Source organism: Pleuronectes platessa, chromosome 10, assembly GCF_947347685.1.
Source record: "Pleuronectes platessa chromosome 10, fPlePla1.1, whole genome shotgun sequence".
NCBI classification, from domain to species: Eukaryota; Metazoa; Chordata; class Actinopteri; order Pleuronectiformes; family Pleuronectidae; genus Pleuronectes; species Pleuronectes platessa.
The window spans coordinates 16,900,159-16,919,852 of NC_070635.1; the positions used below are offsets into that span (position 1 = coordinate 16,900,159).

Below are 19,694 nucleotides of genomic sequence, written 5' to 3' on the forward strand. Positions count from 1 at the left end.
CCCAACCAGGCCTTTATGGACCCTGCTTTGTGGACTGGGGCAGAGTCATGCTGGAACAGAAGCATAGAATTGTCCATAATGTCTTGGTAAGCTGAAGATCTCCCTTCACTGGAAATAAGGGGCCGAGTCCAACCAATGGCAAATGATGGGTATGTGTCATGCCGCCAAATGACTGTGGGTCTGTACATACAGTATGAAGCCTTTGTATGCATACGTATACGTGTTAGTGAAGCAGAAGAGGACAATGGGATGGTAAACGGTCGGTCTCTTGCACACACACACACACACAGACCTAATTCCCAGGTTGCACGTGTGTGTGTGTGTGCTCATGTGTGTCGAGGAGTAAAAGCAGAGGATTTGAACAGCCTCCTGCTCCCTGCATTGCAAAGCTCACATGGTAATTAACAGAGAAGGGTGAAAGGGGGTTGGTTGGCACATGGGACACTGGGTGGATGCTTTCTCAGGCTTGGGCGGTTTGTGTGCTGAAGAAATGAAGAACACAGATATTATCCATGCTACTCCCCAGGCCAGTTGCAGCGCTCGCCATCATGGGGCTCAGTTATCAGGAGAAATAAGAATAAAAACTAAATTCTTTCTCAGTTGTCAATTATCTTTCTGATGAAACCAGATATGAATCTTGTTTGATGAAGGGCCTGAGACAACTACTGTGTCAACACATAAAGGCATTTGCTGATGTTTGCAATGCAAGTTGAATTGTACCATTGTAAACCAGGCTTGTATCGTCAAAGGTAAATAAAGTGTGATTTATAAAGGATTTTTCACAGAAATGTAGCTTTTTTACTACATTACATGAGTTTTAAGTTAAAACAAAGTGTAATTGATCCTACAAGATTTCAAATATAAACATATATATATATATATGTTTGAAATATTTCAGTGGCATGACCATGTTGTCATCAATAGGCACCTTCATGTCTTTCTAAGCCCAAAGAAACAATGCTCAGACAGTTTGCAGTGTTGCATCACTTGCATTGTACTATGGGTGGATTTCATAAAATGTTATTCAAATCTTTGGAGATTAGAAAAATACAATAAATTTGAACTTGCTGGGGTTCAGCCTGGAAATGACCTTAATGATGTGCTTAAAGCCCCCCTGCAATAGAAAATAAATTAAGTAATATATAGATAGATAGATATAGCTATTATTTATATAACTAATATTTAAGATAATGTATTTATGCAATGTTTTAAACTGAATGTAATTATAATTATAATCATGTAATTATAATTCTTATCATTTGGGCTGAAGCATAAGGCCGAAAATATATTAAAGATAAAGAGCAAAACTGTGTTTGCTTTGACCTTTGACCTCCTTTACCTCATCTCTGTGATTATGGCATAAATATTCAAACTGAAAATCACCGCAGCGAGACGTGGTTTGACGATCAAAGCTAAATGCAGAAGACATACAGGCATATCCATTATATATTATATATGCAAACATTATCAAAGAGCCAACATGGCGATACATGATGAACTTAAACAAAGGCGCTCTTCCACCATCCTGTTAATCGGCCCTGACGTTTAATGAAGTTTTAATTTACACCTAATCAGATCCTGTAAGCCATGCCCAGTCGCCTCGCCCTGTACGGGGAGGCAGAGGGGCCAAAAGACTGGCTCCTTGGAGACCACCACTCTTCTCTCATTAACGTTCACAGGTCTGTGCTCCTCTGTGTCGGCACACGCCTCTTCAAATATATGCTTTGAGCAAGTCAGCGTGCATTTCAAATGTTTTTTTTCTTCTCTGTTACGTGGTTAACAAATGTGAATGACAGGTAAAATGGGATATATGGAGAGACTACATGCATGTTAAGCCATCAGCTGGATTTGGAACATCAGACGTTTGCACTGAAACCATGTGGGATACTAATAATTAATGTAAGTCTTTACACTTAGCACATATTATTCCCCTGACGTTTGACAGTCGATAAAGGGCCATCAAAAGACGTTGAAATATATAAATGGTGAATGACCTGTGTACAGCTGAGCATTTCTAACTCTTATCCAGAGTATACAGAATTTACCTCTTAAATAACAACATTCTAAAGTCTGGTATATTCTTCCTCCTGCCTTTTAATTCCACATATCCCATTATAAGAGCATTATAAGAGCAGTATTATAAAATTCAGTTTTATGTCTGTGAAGAACTCTGCAAATGTCCTCTTTGAAAAGTGCTGTATAAATAAAGTTTATTATTATATGAGTTACAACATTATTGTGTTAAATTAAGCAGTACACTGCAATTCAGCAGATTTCCACAAACTTTGTGTGTTTAAAGTAACATTTATAGAGATAATTATAATTCCCTCCAATCCCTGGGGCCTGTGCCAATCCCAGTTGATTCAAGGAGCAGAACAAATGTATAAGCAACTGGACTTGTCTTTGTACACTTGTACAACTCCTGAAGATACTATGACCTGTATGTCTGAAATTGGGGAAGAGGTGGGGTACACTCAGGACAGGCTGCCAGCTCACCCTCGGGCCGACACACGGACACAAACAGCAATTCAATCTCACACTCACCTCCAGTCAATTTAGAGTCCCCATTTAACCTAACCCCCTTCTGCATGTTTCAGGACTGAGGGAGGATGCCGGAGTGCCCAGAGAAAACCCCTGCAGGCACAAGGGAGAACACGGAAACTCCACACAGAAAATCTGCTTCTTCAAAATAACATTTCAGCTGTTGCAGTCCAACTAACTTCCTATTCCTATTAGGAAAATGGTTGATTGATACATTTTTTTATATGAAATGGTGCAGATGTCTAACTCTTTGGTGAAGATAGACAATTATCCTGTTTACCAGTGCTCAATCACACCAGGCCACCCTGAGATAAGTGGATTTGTGCTGTGAAAGGAGACCTACTTTCCTCCTCCTGCAATCCTCTCAACCTTTTTTTAGTTTTATCTTCTTCATCATTCTTCCTCCCACATTCCTCATATTAAGTATCACACCTGGTTTCACATTGGTTTCTCCCCCAACAACCACAAAACCAGCCTGTGATTGACTCGTCTTCATTTGGCACAGCTAACACCAGAGTGTGGTGCTCTTCACCTGGCAGCCAATAAAGTCAAAAAAAGATCGGCTAACAAAGAATGAAGCCAGGTGAAGATATTTCACTCGAGGCGGCAACGACATGCTTTTAATTAAAAGCATTCCCACACATCTCTGTTCCAAAAAGCCGTGAGGTGAAAATGAATCATTATGGGCTACGCTTGTGTGTGCCTACATGGGACTCAAAGTTGATAAGAGGCATTATTTTCAAAGTGTTCAAGTGTTTTCATAGAACCTGGTTAACCCACAAATAAGTCACGTCTTTGATTTGTTATGTCTGTGTTGATGTTACTTGACAGTTTTTATTATACGGGGGCAAAATATTATTGGGAGAAAGACAAACCGTTAAAAAAGCAAGATAATGTTTAAAACATGACTTAATTTTTCCCATTATGGCGTTTTAATGGTTTAACCAAAACCTTCCACAGTTCCTGTCAGGGAGGTCTAAGCAGTATTCTTTGGCAAAGTCTAAATATTACCTGCAGACACCAAAGACACAATTAGAGTGTTGTATGTTGTAAATATCCTTTCTATTAAGTGTTGTTGTAAATTATTTAATTGTGCATTCTTATCTATTAAACTCTCCTGCCTCGACAGTGTGTGTTTTCTTTGATATTCGATCTTCTCCGTCTTCAGTCTCCTCTCGAATGCGATTCAAGATCATAGAAGTCATACCCCTCATAGGCCAAATGCCCCTAACTGCATACTTTCTCATGAGGGAGGGCGAACTTAATCTGTGTGTAGTGTGAAATCCACGATATGTCATAGCAGCCCCATCAGCTGTGCCGCTCATTCACACACTGTATTGTTGACTCAAAATAAAGATGGTTTGGTTTCACTCTTCGTCAAAGAGGAGATCAGATTCCGGTTAAGATACTGTCAACTGCAAAGTGTGTTCTCCAGGGGAATGTCCCCGTTGTGATCTCTGAGATTGCTCGGTCGGAAGCAGAACGGTTATCAAAAGAAATGAAACACTGAACTTGGTGAGGCTGCGATGGGAAAACGTCCGGTTGACTTTTTTATTTTGCAAACAACACTTAAAGCCAAATTAATCTTATTTGCTTGGCTTGGTTCCTAGGGTGACAATGTGTAATTTGATACTACCATATGATATCTGTTTTTAAATATTTGTATTATCTTTTGCAAAACTTAGGGTATATACTTACAGAGTTGACGCACAGCTGCACGTCGGTCAAGTTTCCTTTAAGTCAGATTAATGTCTTGAGGAATAAACACTGTCATAAGGTCGTGGGCAGATTCCCAATTTAAGTCTAGTGTTTTGTTAAGTGCTTTTACCCCAGTTGTTGGATGCATGACATATGTAAGTACAATTGTGACGTATTCTCTCGATACAGTGACTGAACTACTTTGATTTTATAACTAACAATATAAAATTTCGGAGAATAAAATATAAGACTAGAAAAAAAAAAAAAAAATCAAGATCCAATCATAAACCAATGTTTAGAGGTAGAAAGAAGCTTTCACTCCTTTAGCATTTGAACTGGAAATAATTCTAAAGATGCAGGAGTGAGCTCTTTAGTCTGACATTCTAAAAGCATGTTTTAATTGAGCACATGAAAATAAACAGAGGTTTATCACGATGAAGTCGGACCACTCCACTCCACTCCACTCCACCCTCCCTCCCTCTCTCACGTCTGCTCATTCAAACAGAAGTAACAGCAACTGCCAGCAACACATTTTGACATCTGCTGTTGGTGGCAGTATTTCATGACAAACATCCACACTGCCTGTCTACATCCACATTTGACACGAATGTGTAGCCGTCATCACCGCTCCCACAAAGCAGCTACAGGCCGGTAAGCCGCAAATCCTATTTTTGACCACAGCCGATAATTCTTGCGAAAACCAGAGAGTCAATATTTTATCACAGGGGTACAGCAAACACATGCAGATGCATTGTTGGTATGTTTTCCTCTTAAATATTGATTCCTAAGCCACTCTGCAGCCATCTGGTCTGTGGAGTATAGTCTGCATAAAACGCACACACACACACAAACACGCAAACATACACACACACAACAAACCTGCACACACTCTCAAATCTACATGTGCAAATGTAGATCTCCCCATCTCACCAAGAAAAAAAAGATGAACACGCACGCACAAGATAATCCACGTGTAAATGGAAATCTCTCAAACACACACGAGCACACACATATACGTGTGCAAGGATACAACGTTAGATTTCTTCCTCACAAGTATTCACACAAAGACACACAGACCCCTGCATATGCCTCACACACATCCTTGAGGTAGGGAGCCATCCTTCCTTCCAAAAAAAAAAAAAAGAGCCACAAAACACATGAAAGAAACTCCAATTTGTTTTGTCCCGGTCTCAGAATGTAATTTTTCGCTTTAAACCCCGGCCATGTTGCCTGCAACAATGGCCTTATTCCACTCATTTCCCTCTTTCTCTATATGTCACCACCGAAGTGCCTCGGACAGCTTCAAGCTGCAGATGTTGTGACAGCACCTCCTTCCTCCCTTACAAGCATTTTTTTTTTCCGTCAGCGTAATTGTATTAGAATGCACCTCCAATCCTCTGTAACAGAAAGATGTAAGCCGCTTCGCCTGCTTGTGGAGGGATCAACAGTCTCCCTTTTTAAAAGCCTCCCAAAGCTGTGTGTGTGTGTGTGTGTGTGTGTGTGTGTGTTTGTGTGTGTGCATATACAGTACATGCATGCACAGTTGCATGCGTACACACTCTTCTACACACATACCTCCACCTCAGACACACACACACACACACACACACACACACACACACACACACACATACAATCACACAGTATAAGCAGAACCACCTCTGTGTAGTGTGATTAGGTATAGCTGTTGCTGAATTGTGCTGAGCACAGCCAGGGCATTGCTGAGGATTGGGTTGCCCTGTCTCAGAGTGAGAGAGAGAGAACACACACAGACACACACGCACACACACACACACACACAGAGAGCCTGTCTGTCTCCACCTTGTCTATAGCCAGTCGCCAGGAAGCAGCTGGCCTGAATATCTGAGTGCCTTTAATGAATTGAAATCTTTTGGGTGCGATGATTCAGTGATTAAATGCAATAAGACTAATATTCCTGGGTGGGTTGGGAGTCAAAAGAGGATCGTCCTCAGAGAGAGAGGGAGATGCAGGAAGACAGAGAGAGAGAGAGGAGAGAGCACTTGGCTCAAAGTGCAGTCTCCCTCCTCTCCTTCCCCCCCACACCACCTCTTGGGGAATAACCCTATTTAGAGCAGAGGAAGAGTACAGTTGGAGCTTTTGGAGAGGGGAGGGAGGGGGAGTTTGCTGGTGGGTGGCAGAGATGGGGAGGATTGTGTTTCATTTAGATTCTGATGGAGGTTTTGGGAACTTTGGGTTTGACCTTGTAAAACTAGTACCTAAATAATGGCAATACAAATATGAACACTACAAACATCTACACCAGGTACAGTAAATCACTGTAGCTGGCATATTGTGACAATCATTTCAACCCCTGTTTCAGTAATCTAGTTTTTCATTTTGTTTCTGTTTCCACTTAGAATGGCTTGAAACACATTATATTCATAAATTGCTGCACAACTTTCTTTACTTAATGGCCCCTTCTTTAAAATTACAGTACGTAACTTTGGCTGCTAGTGGTCTCTAAATCAAAACAGGAACAGAACACCCAGTACGATGAGGTCGTGAAGCAGCAAGGGATCATGGGAGTCTTTGTCTTCATCACCACTGCCGATGAAAATTCCCCTGATGTGACTCAGAAGAGAATTATGTTCACGGATGAGGTAATGTAGTTGAGTTATATTCACATTACTTAGCACACTGCAATTTATATTTGGGATTCATTATGAGCGACCAATGCAAACAGTGGACGTACGTCATAAGTAACATAAGTTACAGCAGAGACGGGCAGAGCAACGGGTAAAGCAGATATAATGTAATTCAAAGGCAACCAAAGGGAAACGTCCTGTTACCTTGAATAATATTGTGGATTTCTCTGGGTTTGAACATTGTTGGAAAGATGTGGAATTTATAGAAGTACACAAGTCACCAAAATAAACAACATAAATCCTGTTGTTTTTGGACATTTGGAAGAATAATTGTTGCATATTTGTCTTTAAAACCTTGAATCAAAGTTATGTGTCTCACACAAAACTCGTGCTGGTGCTGGTTTGACCTAGCCTGGATGCCAGACGAACTTAGCCCCGCCCACAACAATTTGGTCGGGCAGTTCGGTCTGGAGTCGCTCCATTGGGAAAAAATTATGGGGCGTGTTTCAACTGACCAGGAAGTAAAATTCCTCTTCGCTCAATTGGATAGACCTACAACCAATCAGAGCAACGTAGTATGTGACGTATGCTAAGCAACGCATTGTGAGTTATTTACTAACGCCGGGTTCACCCCGGACGCTTCAGCGCAGCGCCAAGCCTTAAATAACAGCTGGCTCCCATCCACTCCCATGTTAAAACTTTGTGCCGGTCACACCGGAGGCTGAAGCACCGCGAGGCAGCCTTGGCGCAGCGTGGTGCTTCAGCCTCCGGTGTGACTGGCACAAAGCCGTGCAGCGATCTACTGGATCAACGGGTGATATTATTAGCGCTGCCCGGCGGTTCAGCGTCGCTTCAGTGTCCGGTGTGAACAGCCAAGCGCCGGGGCGATAGGGATTAGCGCGGTGCTCTGGCGTCGCCTCCACGTTCTGTGTTCCTCTTTCAAAATGAATGCGCTGTCGATGTCTTCTAAAACAGACTCAATGGCAGCATCTACACATCTCAGCTCGCAAGCGGCAGGCATGTTTGTTGAAAACGAATTCAACCCGAGGGCACTTTGATGACGTGGTTGATTACGTTACCGTTGATCATCTGTCAATCATCGTATAAAGCCCGCCCTGACAATCTGATTGGCCCGGTCCGGCCATAATTTTTTCCCAATGGAGCGACTCCAGACCGAACTGCCCGACCAAATTGTTGTGGGCGGGGCTAAGTTCGTCTGGCATCCAGGCTAGGTTTGACCAGTCTAAGAGAGGAAATCTGTTTTATCAGAAGAACAGGTTTGAATTCACAGTAACGCACAGTTACAACATTAATAATATCCCTGAAAGTAAGTTGAGAGGAGGGAAAAAAAGAACTTAATGTACTCAGGTTAATGATTTAAAGGCCTTTGAACTGCCTTGTTGTCGAAATGTGCTGTACAAATAAATTTGCCTTGCCTTATTCCTCAAATATCACCTTGGCTGACATCTGAGGAAAAACACTCACCCTCCACAGAGCTGCCATTTCTTCACCGTGAGAAGTTCAGCGAGAGTTCAGGCGATGGTCGGAATGTCTGTGCAGAAAGTGGAAGTTTGGACGGAACATCGTCTTCAAGTATTTCACCGGCACAAGTTTGTGGCTTCAATTGAACTTTTCAAACTGTCTTATGTGATTGACGTTCGCTTGATTCATCGTAAGACAACATTAACAATAAAACCTTTGTGTCCCTTGGAATCAAGTTGGTTTGTCCACCTCATAAATGATGTCTAATGTTCAATGACAGTTCAGGAAGTGGTGTGGCCTTTATGCAGCAAGGTGGGGAGGGTGTGGAAGTTCGGGTGTAGAATGTTATGACTTTCATACAGGAGACCACTTAATGTATTTCATGAAAGTCTCAGATCAATACATAGAAGCATAATTTATGTTCATGATTTATTTTTGCCTTCTCTGTCTTTGGTCTACTCCACCCAACCTAACGTTTAGCATGTTTTATTTCTCATAACTAAAGCATTTCTTTACTACCGGTACTTATTTGCTATGTGAGAATTCAAAAAATGCTCAGACTGGATGTGAAACTACATACTTAGTATTTAACTGATCCAGGGTTTTGCAGAATCCTCCTGTTGTGACATCCGTGTTCTGGACAACTCACCTGAAAATGTAGAATTGCACCATGCTTCTCAGTACTGATGATGATATCTTGTGCTTCGTTCTACTGGATGTTTCTGATCTTGTCCAAGGGGCTTCCTCAGCTGCCTTTGACTCATTACATCTACATTTAACTTGAAGTCAAGCAACATGTTTATTCCTAAAAGAAACATTTTGGCAGGTAATATAAATGCCTCAAACTATCCCTCCAGGCATGTATTACAGGTTGCTTTCATTTAATGAGCATCTCCGGTCACAGACGATCTTCCACACTTTCACATTTAATGCTGTTTGATTTGCACGCTACTCCATTATCCGGTGGAAGTAGCTTGGGTTGAAAGCTGTAGAATCGAGTGAAAAGTCATGACACTAAAGTGCGTGCTCAAAGTAAAGCTTCATTTAATTAACCGACAAGTCTGACAGTTGCTATTTAACATGAATCACTTGCCTGATACGTCTGGCGGAGTACGTGATGGGAAAGAAAGGTTCTGTGCAGACATGTTGCGCTCATTTATAAAACACTCCAGACAGACGGGAGAGCGGAAAACCCACATTTACTCTCGTCTGCCTCATCCACTTGTTGGACTGAGTAATCTTACAAGCTGACAGCTCGTGCTTCAGGATGGAGGTTTAACTGCGTGTTAACTGCTCTCAGACGTGTAGCACAGCGTGAGGAGAGGCAGTCTTTTACTGTGGATTTAAAAGGGAGAACTGTGGATAAAGAGACGGAAACATTTAAACAACTTCACAAACACATTCAAACAAACATACCCGACATAGCCAGGACTTTTAAATATGATGTGCAAAAGTTATGTAATACACATCAAATGAATCTTCGAAGCTTTGATGTTTGCTGTTCTCACATATTTTCAATGTCGAACAACTCTGTACCTGTGCATGCGTCTGTGTGTGTAATGTGTGTCTGTCCTGAACTTAGGTGTTGTAATGTGAGGGTGTGTAACAGAGAGAGAGGGACACTGGCAACACTTATGTAACAGGGGTGTCTGTTCTGACTTTTACTGTTCTAAACTCATGTCTCATGTCACCACCTTGTTTGGGCGTGCCTTTAAAAACCCGGAATTGGCACGTTTGATGGAACGCTGTCCAGGTTCACACACTGGCATTTCCTCTGGATGTGATCCGTCAGATATTGAAAAGATAAGCAGAAACAAGTGGGCCGTACTCGGATCAGTAGTAAAAAATGTAATTTCACCTCATATATAAATGTAAAAAACGTATTGGTCATTCGTGACAAAATATGCAAAAAGTGTGTTTCAGAATTTCGGAGACACTTGCTTGTACGGGACATAAAACTTACTGTAATGTGAGAGGAGTACTTTATATTTACATGTGTTATTAATGGAGGATACTGACTGTAGATGATTGTGTGTAAAAATGTATTGTGTATGTTGTAGAAGTAACTGACCCCAAAAAAGTCCCTATTCACATCCGAACACTTACAAGGCCCAAACAGTAAGTTGTATTATGTGTGTATGCATTTAAATAAAAAGTGCACAAAACAGTCGAACACACAAAGAGCATTAATCATGCCAGCGGATTCATCAATTCCACTGAATGTCTTTTGCACTTCACCTTTTACCATTCACCTTTATGCCTACATGAGTTTCCAGGACCGCCTCCGACCCAGGCTTCCAGGTTTGTGCCTGATTTAAAGCCCAGGGGTGCAGTCCACTACTCTGAAGTGTTTACTCTCCACAGGCATTAAACATAACTGTCAATTAGGAGTGGAAGTCGGAGCTCCTAATGGCCTTGTTTGGGCTGTCGTGTGGACAAGCATTAGCGTCTCTCAGTCTGCGAGAGTGTGTGTGTGTGTGTGTGAGGGCGAGGAGTGTGAAGCGTGCGAGCGTCGGGCGCGGTGCACGTGCTTCTTTGTGTGTGTGAGGCTGCGCTTGTGTCGAAAAAATCGTGCACAGCTCGCTCCCCTTGATCATCCGGAGCGGTGGACATTTCACCTGACACCTTTATGAGAGGACAGGACCCGGGACTGGTTCTCAAGGTTCCCCCCGTCCACTTTGATGTGCGTTATTAAACACACCTGTACCTGATTTGCACGCCGCTCTCTCTCTCTCTTCTCGTCTCCCGCTCTCCCCCTGGATGTTAGCAGGGCTCTCGGTTGTGGTTCCGTCTTAATGAGTGGATTTAGCATGGAAGTTATGAGAGTAAGAGAAAGGGCTGACTTCTAGGAAGGTTCAATCAAAGGGCAGAAAATAGTTTTTAACTCTATTTTGCTCGCATTTATTTCATCTTTTCTAAATAAAGGCCTGCAAATATGCCGTGAAATATGATTGGAATGGCACCATTCATCATCGGCTCACAAAATATACATTTCTGGTGTTTGTTGTTTCCTGTATTGTGACAATTTTCTTTCCTTGAACAATCCAAGGAGCCACCTTTATTAGATTCTCCTTAGTGTCTGCTCATGAGAGACACATGTGGAAGCCTGTCCACGCAGATTGTCAAATGATACGGAAGTTGAATTCTAGCATCTTTTATTACCCCTTGTCCAGCATCTGTAGCTCTTTCATCAATTCCTACCGGTCTTACGTTACATCCCACCCAGTTCGATACTTCAGTCGCTGTTTGAGAAATATAACGAAGCCGCCGTTGCCATAATAAAACTTCAGCCGCGTTAACTTCCTGCTGGAGAGAGAGACACACAGGTGTGCGTCAGAGATTAATGTCTGAAGCGTTTTGGAGGAGAGAGCGTCGATGGGGAGATAACGGATACAAAGAGCTCGTGAATTATCTGCATATGCGAGCTGCTTATTTGATCGGAGATAAGGGGAATGAATCTACTCTCTCTCCGGTCCACACTCACGCGGCGCCTATGAGCCTTCTGCGATAGCATCAGTTCAGCTCTCAATGACAACTAGTCCTTAGCGTGGATGAACACATCCTCATCGGTAGGCTATATGATGGGATTATGGGCTGCATTTGATATGCAATGCGTGGAATTAAAGAATGCCTAGATAAGTTAAAATAGGTCCCTCAGTCTGAAGAGTAGGCTTAGCATGGTGGCCCCGTTTCACTAGACTTGCCTGTTCAGCGAATTCTATGTTTTGCCCTTGAGGAGCAGTCACTGAGTGTTGTCAAGGGCAGCCGGGTTTCTTCCCCTAATAGTGTAACGAACGTGAGGCAAAGAGCAGGTTCTTCAAAGGGGACAGAAATGCCTCTGTGCAATTGAGACTAATTGTGGCATAAATTCACAATGGTTTCAGAACAGGCTTCACAGCTTGCGCCTTGTCATGTGCAATGGACGCCCTGCTCCCATATTTTCACCTGCCGCCGCTCTCAATCAAACAAAGAGGTGGGGTGGAAGTTTCTTTTCATCTGTTCAAAGGTGACTGGCTGCTGAGCAATTTTTTTTTTTTTGGTGGTCGAAACAATAACTCTTTTTATTGAGAACAAATGTTGACATTTGGAGGGAGCAGCAGCCGGCGAGAGAAAGAAACACAGAGAGAGAGAGAGAGAGAGAGAGAGAGAGAGAGAGAGAGAGAGAGAGAGAGAGAGGGGCAGGGACCCTGTGTTCTTAGGAGAGTGCCTCTGGTGCTATTTGACAACAGCGCCGAGTCCCCAGGGGGAGCCCACCTGAGAATGAAGCGTGCATTTCAATAAATCAACTCCTAATGAAAGCGTTTGGGCTGAGAGGGAAGAAGAAGCTGGCCTAGGGCCTATGAGGTCCACAACTTGCATAGGAGGCTGCCAGTGGAGGTAGGGGTAAATAAACAGTGGGTGTATAATACATCCGCTCCAGACAGTGAAGATCAGAAGAACACTGACTTTAAACAAAAACTAAAATCAATACTACTCTCCAAAAACGCTCCCCTCTTAAATAGATCCTTTATTTTATACAGCGTGGCGCCATTCACTGCAAAGTACACCATGAGTCTTTGTCACAGAGGCTTCTGTCGACCTAGAAAGGTGGGTTAACCGAGTTTAGAGTGGGTTTACCCTGCCACTATGTACATCCCCTGGTGGCAGTCAAATATTACTTCCATAGGATGAGGCCAGGGGGGCTGTGGTGAGGGGGGGGAGTGAAAACCAAGGTGAAAGGGAGTCCCGTGAGATTTGGACAACACTCCAGCTCAAATTCAACTGGAAAATGAAGGATTAGCTTTTAGTCTGGCTGCGAGCGATGATGGAGGCCTCGTCTCTTCTGTGGGAGGGAGGATGGGAATATTATATATTTGATCTCTGGGCATTTCACACTCTCTGCAAAAAGGGGGCCCACACAGCTGTGAGTGACAAGATGTTGGAACTAATTTTAGAAATGAAAATAATAAAATACATTTGTGTGATAGTAATGATAATAATAATTTGTTCATTTCCTTGGACATGATCTTTTCTTTTTTCTCTCTCTAAATTGTGTAATTAGCTGTGTCGCAGAGCTGCTATAATAACCAAGCCAGGATGAAAAGCAGAGGAAAGCCTGTCCGATTAGGGCCCATCACACAGCCCATTGGAGCTGGCAGATGCTAAGATAGACTTTTATGGATCGCTCAATGCCGCGCCGTAATGAAGCAGGCAGGGCTGACCCATGCTGAACCGGGCTAAAAAAGCTCCAGGGACGGGCCCCGCTGGGAGCCCCATAATGCCCGATGCGACCCACGGCTGTATTAATCACACCGGAGAGGGGAAATAAATGTGTGGCATCGCAGGACGCAGAGAGGGAGAGAGGAAGAGAGGAAGAGTGAGAGGGGTAAAAAAAAAATGAAATAAGTATGTCGTTTATCCCAATCAAGGTCGTGAATGTGCGGCCGAGGGAGAATCTCTGGGCAGAATGAGGCACTAAAAGAAAATGATGGGTCCATTTACGCAGAATGGATCGTGCAATCTGGGGAAACTCATAATGTTTATGAAAAGCGAGATTCATCAGGCATTTCCCATCTGCGTTTGACTGACAAAATAAAAGAGCAATGAGCAGAGTGAATGAGAAAAAGAGCCCGGTGTTAAATACAGCTCTAAAAATACAAACCAAAAAGAATGACGCCCCCAGATTGATGTCATGGTTGGGAAAACAGTTTAATATTTTCTCCGGTTTGCTTTTTGAATAATGGATATCATACCCCGCAAGTACATCCATACCATTTTTTATTTTATTTACATTCAAAGATATAAATTAGTAAAAGTACTCCTGATAACAAGATTGTGTAGCTTCTTTTCCCAAATGCGTCTCAAATAAAAAGCGTCCATAATATATATATTTACAAAACAAACAGACGATGTCAGCTTCCCATGTTTTTTTCTTGTTTTACCTTTTTTTGCAATACAACTTGCATAAATTATTATTATAGGCATCATTTCGCCACCATTTAAAAAAATAAATATCAAATGTAGGCTATTCCACTTTGAAGTCCTCAAGTTGACTTCGGCTCCGTGCGCCCTGCGTCCCGTGGCACCTCCTTCCACAAACACGGTTGTCACAGAAAGGCCAAATTATGTTTAACTTGTTTCATCCACACTTAAATATATACTAACATAATATACCGTGGCAAATAAGCAAACTATATGAACCTGAGAAATAACATGTAAAATCACATACAATGGGAGAGATCTCTCGTTTTTTGTTCAACCTCTCAAAAACAATTCAGAAAACAAAACTTTAAAACAATGCAACAATAATAACAATCTGACTAATACTGTGTGTGCTGGGGTGTGTCTCAAGCTGCGTGCGTGGAGCTGAGGAGGCGGAGTAGCAGCGTTCATCCCGACTGTGTGCTGGCACTAGATCCGGTTTGGAGCAAAGGTTACTGGGGTTGTGACATGAGGCCATAGGTGGTGCCATTCCTCGCTTTTATAGTCAAAGCAATTGTGACACCTACCTGCAGAGCATGGAAATAAAACAACAAACCAAAAAGGAGAAAATCCCCACACGACGGACAACCATCGTGATCAACTGTCAAACTGAAAGAAAAACAAAACCAGAAACAGCTCCGTGTATTATCCTGTAAGTGCTCATTGGAGTCCCCGATGAGAACGACGCGTGTGCGTGGCTTTGGATGTGCGTAAAGGAGCCGCCGCGATTACCTAAGTGACATTTGAAGATGTAATAAAGTTGCACGACGAACGCACAGAGCAAACTCACTGATCTGTTTGCTTTTGGCTGACCCTGGTGTAATTATAATTATCCCTTACGCTGAAAGATAAGGCTTGGGGCCTACTGTGCGCGTATGGTCGCACACACACACACATCAGAGGAACCATTAAAAGTAGGATTCCTGCTCAAAGCTGTGGCAACATTTCTCTCCCTCTGTGTGCGTGTGTGTGTGTGTGTGTGTGTGTGTGTGTGTGTGTGTGTGTGTGTGTGTGTGTGTGTGTGTGTGTGTGTGATCAGGCTGATTCCTTCACGGGCTCATTTCAATGTCTATATCTGTTGGTGTCCTCTTGCGACATTTGTTCACAATATGCTTTTTCTTATTATATCCCTATGGGTTCTCGTTGCATGTTGCATGGAAATGAATTGACCTCACCCTTAATGATTGTGTTAGAAATGAACGTGCATATAGTTAAAAAATAAGTTATAAACTGATAATGAACTGTACTGAAAAACGAATTATAGGCCATAAACGAAAGCCCATCTCAATATGTCGTTTAGTCTCATATTCGGACCTAAAATCTTATTTAAAAAATCTGTAAATAGTGTCTGATGATGTCACTTGTTTCTCGTGTTTATTTGAAAGAAATAAAATAAAATAAAAAGCCCAGTCTTCACAGTTTGTCCCAACAAGACAAAGCAAAAACCAGTTGATTTGCATCGGAAACGCGTGAACTCATTTCATTTTACTTCCCCCATGAAGCCATTTCCCTACCAGTGTTCGTTTTTTGTGTCCTCTCTTTTCTTTAAGAAAAAATACAATTTCAAGATTCAACACCAGATTAAATAAGTTTTTCGATCACTTCGGGGGGGACGTGGGTGCCGCATCATGTTGACTACGTAGCTTTCTTTGCCTCTAAATGTGCGGCTCTGAAAAGCTGTTGTTGTTGCTGCTGCTGCTGCTCGACAACAACAATGTGGTTTGTGTTATGTTTAACGAGGGGGGAGTCTGGCCTGTGCTTGGGGTTCGTGCTCGCCTCCAGCCCCTGGTGCGAGGAGCTCAGGCCCTCGTTCGCAGCAGCGGCGGCGGCGGCGGCAGCGGCGGCGGCTGCGGCCAGACTCACTCCAGACGAATTAGTGTAGCGCAGGATCCCTTGGCCCTGCAGGGGGCTGAAGTTGCCATAGTTTGTGTAATTGCTATAAAAGGGAGAAGTGTAATAAATAGGTCTTCCAAGGATGGAGGGGGCCGGGTAGAGGGAGGGGGAGCCGGCAGCCGGGGAGCTGGTGGAGGACGTGGGGGGAGTGAGGAGCCCCCCGCCGCCGGAGGAGGAGGGGCAGGTCGGTTGCCCTGCATGCTGCCCCGGTGGCTGCTGCTGCGGATGTTGCTGCTTATGGTCCGAGGTAGCGATCTCCGCCAGCGACCACAGCTTGGGCTTGGCTGCGGGGATCTGAGGCACCCCCGACGGAGCCCGGCTCTCCAGGCACGGGGACGATTTGCCGGCGATGAGGCCGCTGCTGTTGACGAGGCTCCGGGCCAGATCCTCCCGCTGGCTGTGTAGGTGGTGGAGGTGTTGCAGGTGGTGGTGGAGATGGTGTGGGTGGTGGTGGTGGTGGTGGTGACCGAGAAGCGGCGCCTCCACTCCCGTGAGCGGGGGCGACGTGACGGCCTTGGGCGAGAGCTGAGCCCGCGGGTCGTGGTTCTGCTCCTCGCCGTCGTCGTCGCACTTGTCGCCGGCTTGGTCGGAGCTCAGCTCGGCCACTCGGCAGCTGACCTTCTCCCCGTCGGACTCCGAGGGGCAGGAGTGGTCCGTCAGCGTGTCGACGTGCAAACTGATCCCTGCGAATAAAATGAGGAAATGTATTGTTAATTATAATGCTAACGTAAATATATATATAGGCCTAATTACAGAAAACTATAAAACTATAAAGGAAATTTGGAATAATAGGGGATATTTAAATAATACAGATCATTGATGATAGTCCAAAATATAAACAAAGTCACGAGTTGAACATTTATAATATAAATAAATTAGGAACATGAAACGAACATTGTTGTCAAATTAAATTACATGTCCACATTAGTCAAATCACCTAATGTTTTACAACCAACCAAGTGAAGCGTTCATTCATTGGAAAATAAAATAAAAACGATTAAAAGATTAGTTAAATGATAATGATAATCCTAATAATCCATAAATTATATATAATCCATTTTTCAGAATCATACAACAATGTCATCAATGGAAAACCATTGATAATCGGATTATACAGAGGCTACTCACACACTCGAGGTAACTGTAATGTTATGTGTAATTTACAAGTGACCTGACATTAATCATGTTAAATAAAACATTATATAATCAATATGAAAATTGTAACAATACACATCTTCCATTCAAATAAAAACCAAACTATTCCCTATATAATTTAATTCGTTATGTCATATATCTTTAAGGGATATTATAGCCTTTTTTCCATTAAATAAGTTGAGCAGTAAATAAAAGCCCCCCCTCCCACCCTCCCTTTTACCCCCCGTCCCCCGTGCCCTGCATTGTTAAGTGGATCATGGCAGACTGTACCTTCATCCTCCGCCGACGCCTCGCTGTTGTCCAGGTTCTTCTCGGAGCGCTCCACCTCCTTCCTCTCCCCGTCCCCGTCCTCCTCGTCCTCGTCCTCGCTCTTGTTCCTGGGCGCCCAGGTCATCTTGTTCTCCTTCTTGAGCCTCCGCCGGGCGTTGGCGAACCACGTGGAGACCTGCGTCAGGGTCATCTTGGTGATAATGGCCAGCATGATCTTTTCCCCTTTGGTCGGGTACGGGTTCTTCCTGTGCTCCTGCAGCCAGGCCTTCAGGGTGGCCGTGGCGTCCCTGGTGGCGTTCTTGCGGTAAGCCGGGTCGTTGAGCTGGTACGGGTACCCGGGGCTCCCGTACGGGTGGTAACCCAGCGCCCCCGCCATGCCCGCCGTGTGCGCGTCATATGGAGAGCTCTGGGGAAAAGTTGGCATTTTTAATAAAACTCTGGTGTTGTTTTAAAAATATATATATATTTACCCTTAAGACTGTTTTAAAAACGTGACAATATTTGTTTGGCCCATTTAAAAAACAACGTCTTATAATTCAAATGAATATTAATGCACAGATCACACATACAGTAAAGGCAACGTCCTATTGAAATTATTTCAAACTCATTTTTATTACCTGGCGTGTTGAAATAATTATATAAATCCACCCTTGTTATTGTGTATCTAAATAATAGGTGTGAGCTACATTGGCAGCTCACACAGTGTACACATATATAAGCTCTGACATTGATCATCAGTCAGGTCTGTTAAAATAAACATCTGTAATGGCAGGCTCAGTGAGAGCAGGCCGCAGGAAGCCATGAACTAATGGTGAACTAATAGTTAAGATCATTATCAGATTAACTAATAACAGGGGCTCTCCTCGCTGTCGCTCTTGGGATAATAAAAAAAGGAGAATATACATGTTCTGTAATCACCCATTAACAGTTTCCTTTCTCTTGACACGCTGTTTTCTTTTTGTTTTGTTGTGGCAGCCACAGTGTGTTAACACATCGTCTCTTCGCAGCATAACAAATCCCATTAGCGAACCATTTGATGTGCACCTTTCCTCAGCCCTGAAACGCTTGAAGTGGCCCTGTGACATTAAGCATTAATGCGACTGCTGCTTCTCACGTTGGAAAATTCTGTTTATTCATCTAAAGTTGGCCGCTCCGTCTCCCTGGCGATTTTATTTTAAGAGTCGTGGAGCGAAATGACGCGTCGGCTGCGTTCACCTGAGAGTTCAAATACAAATCTGAGAGCACTTTTGCGTAATTAGCGGCGCAGCGCGTGTTAAGCGCCGGTCGAAGCCTTTCCCAGTTTGCAGCTCATGCTTTAAAAATCCAATTTAAGCCAACGGGGTACAAGGATTTGAAAGCTGGGACCCAGACGAGCAGGCCGGTGGATGTGAATCTGTCGGTGGGAAAGTTCCACAAACACTTTCCCGATTAGTGAGTCACTACAGAAACATTGTAAATCCGCTCCGACTGACGCGTCGTGCGCTCGGAGAGGACGAGCCATTCTGCGCATTGACAGACTTCACACACCACCACACGCTCTCCCCGCTGCGGAGCACGAACACGCGCGATTAAACACAATTGATAAAATATATATTTACCATGTAGGATGGGAATCCCGTAGTTGGATCCGTGGCGTATGACAGCGGACTGGAGAAGCCGGCGCCAGCCGACGCGGAGAAGGCAGCCGATCCAGGGTACGGGCTGAAGGCTGATCCGGAGGACGACCGCGCCAGGTCCTCGCTCCGCGGGGCAGCCAGAGCCGAGGCCCCGTACGCCGGACACGAATAAAGAGCCAGGGAGCCCGGGGGCTGGTAGAGGTAACCCTGAGGATAGGACATTGGTGGGCTGCGGTGTGGGTCGCCGATTCCAAAAAGGGGAGGATAAAAAAATAAAAGAGACGCACAAGGGCGACGGGCAGCAGCAGCCAAAATAATAAACAATCAACTCAATAATCAGCCGTGCAAACAGTCATCAGACAATGGACATAAAAAAAAGTCCTCCCTCCACAGCCCCCTTACTGGGAAACAACCCCCCGAAAGATCTGTTAAAGTGCCCACATAGAGGCGATGTGGCTCGCGTCTTGATCCC

General features: G+C 43.8%; 1 protein-coding gene across 1 annotated transcript; it reads right to left on the reverse strand.

Annotated features, from left to right (window-relative positions):
* Positions 1-15,923: 15,923 nt before the first annotated feature.
* Positions 15,924-19,444, reverse strand: irx2a (iroquois homeobox 2a). Its single transcript, XM_053433152.1, has 3 exons — positions 19,205-19,444; positions 17,607-18,012; positions 15,924-16,864 (listed from the first exon to the last, which is right to left on the reverse strand). Exons 1-3 carry the CDS (start codon positions 19,442-19,444, stop codon positions 15,924-15,926), a joined length of 1,587 nt encoding a protein of 528 aa, XP_053289127.1.
* Between the last annotated feature and the right edge of the window lie 250 nt (positions 19,445-19,694).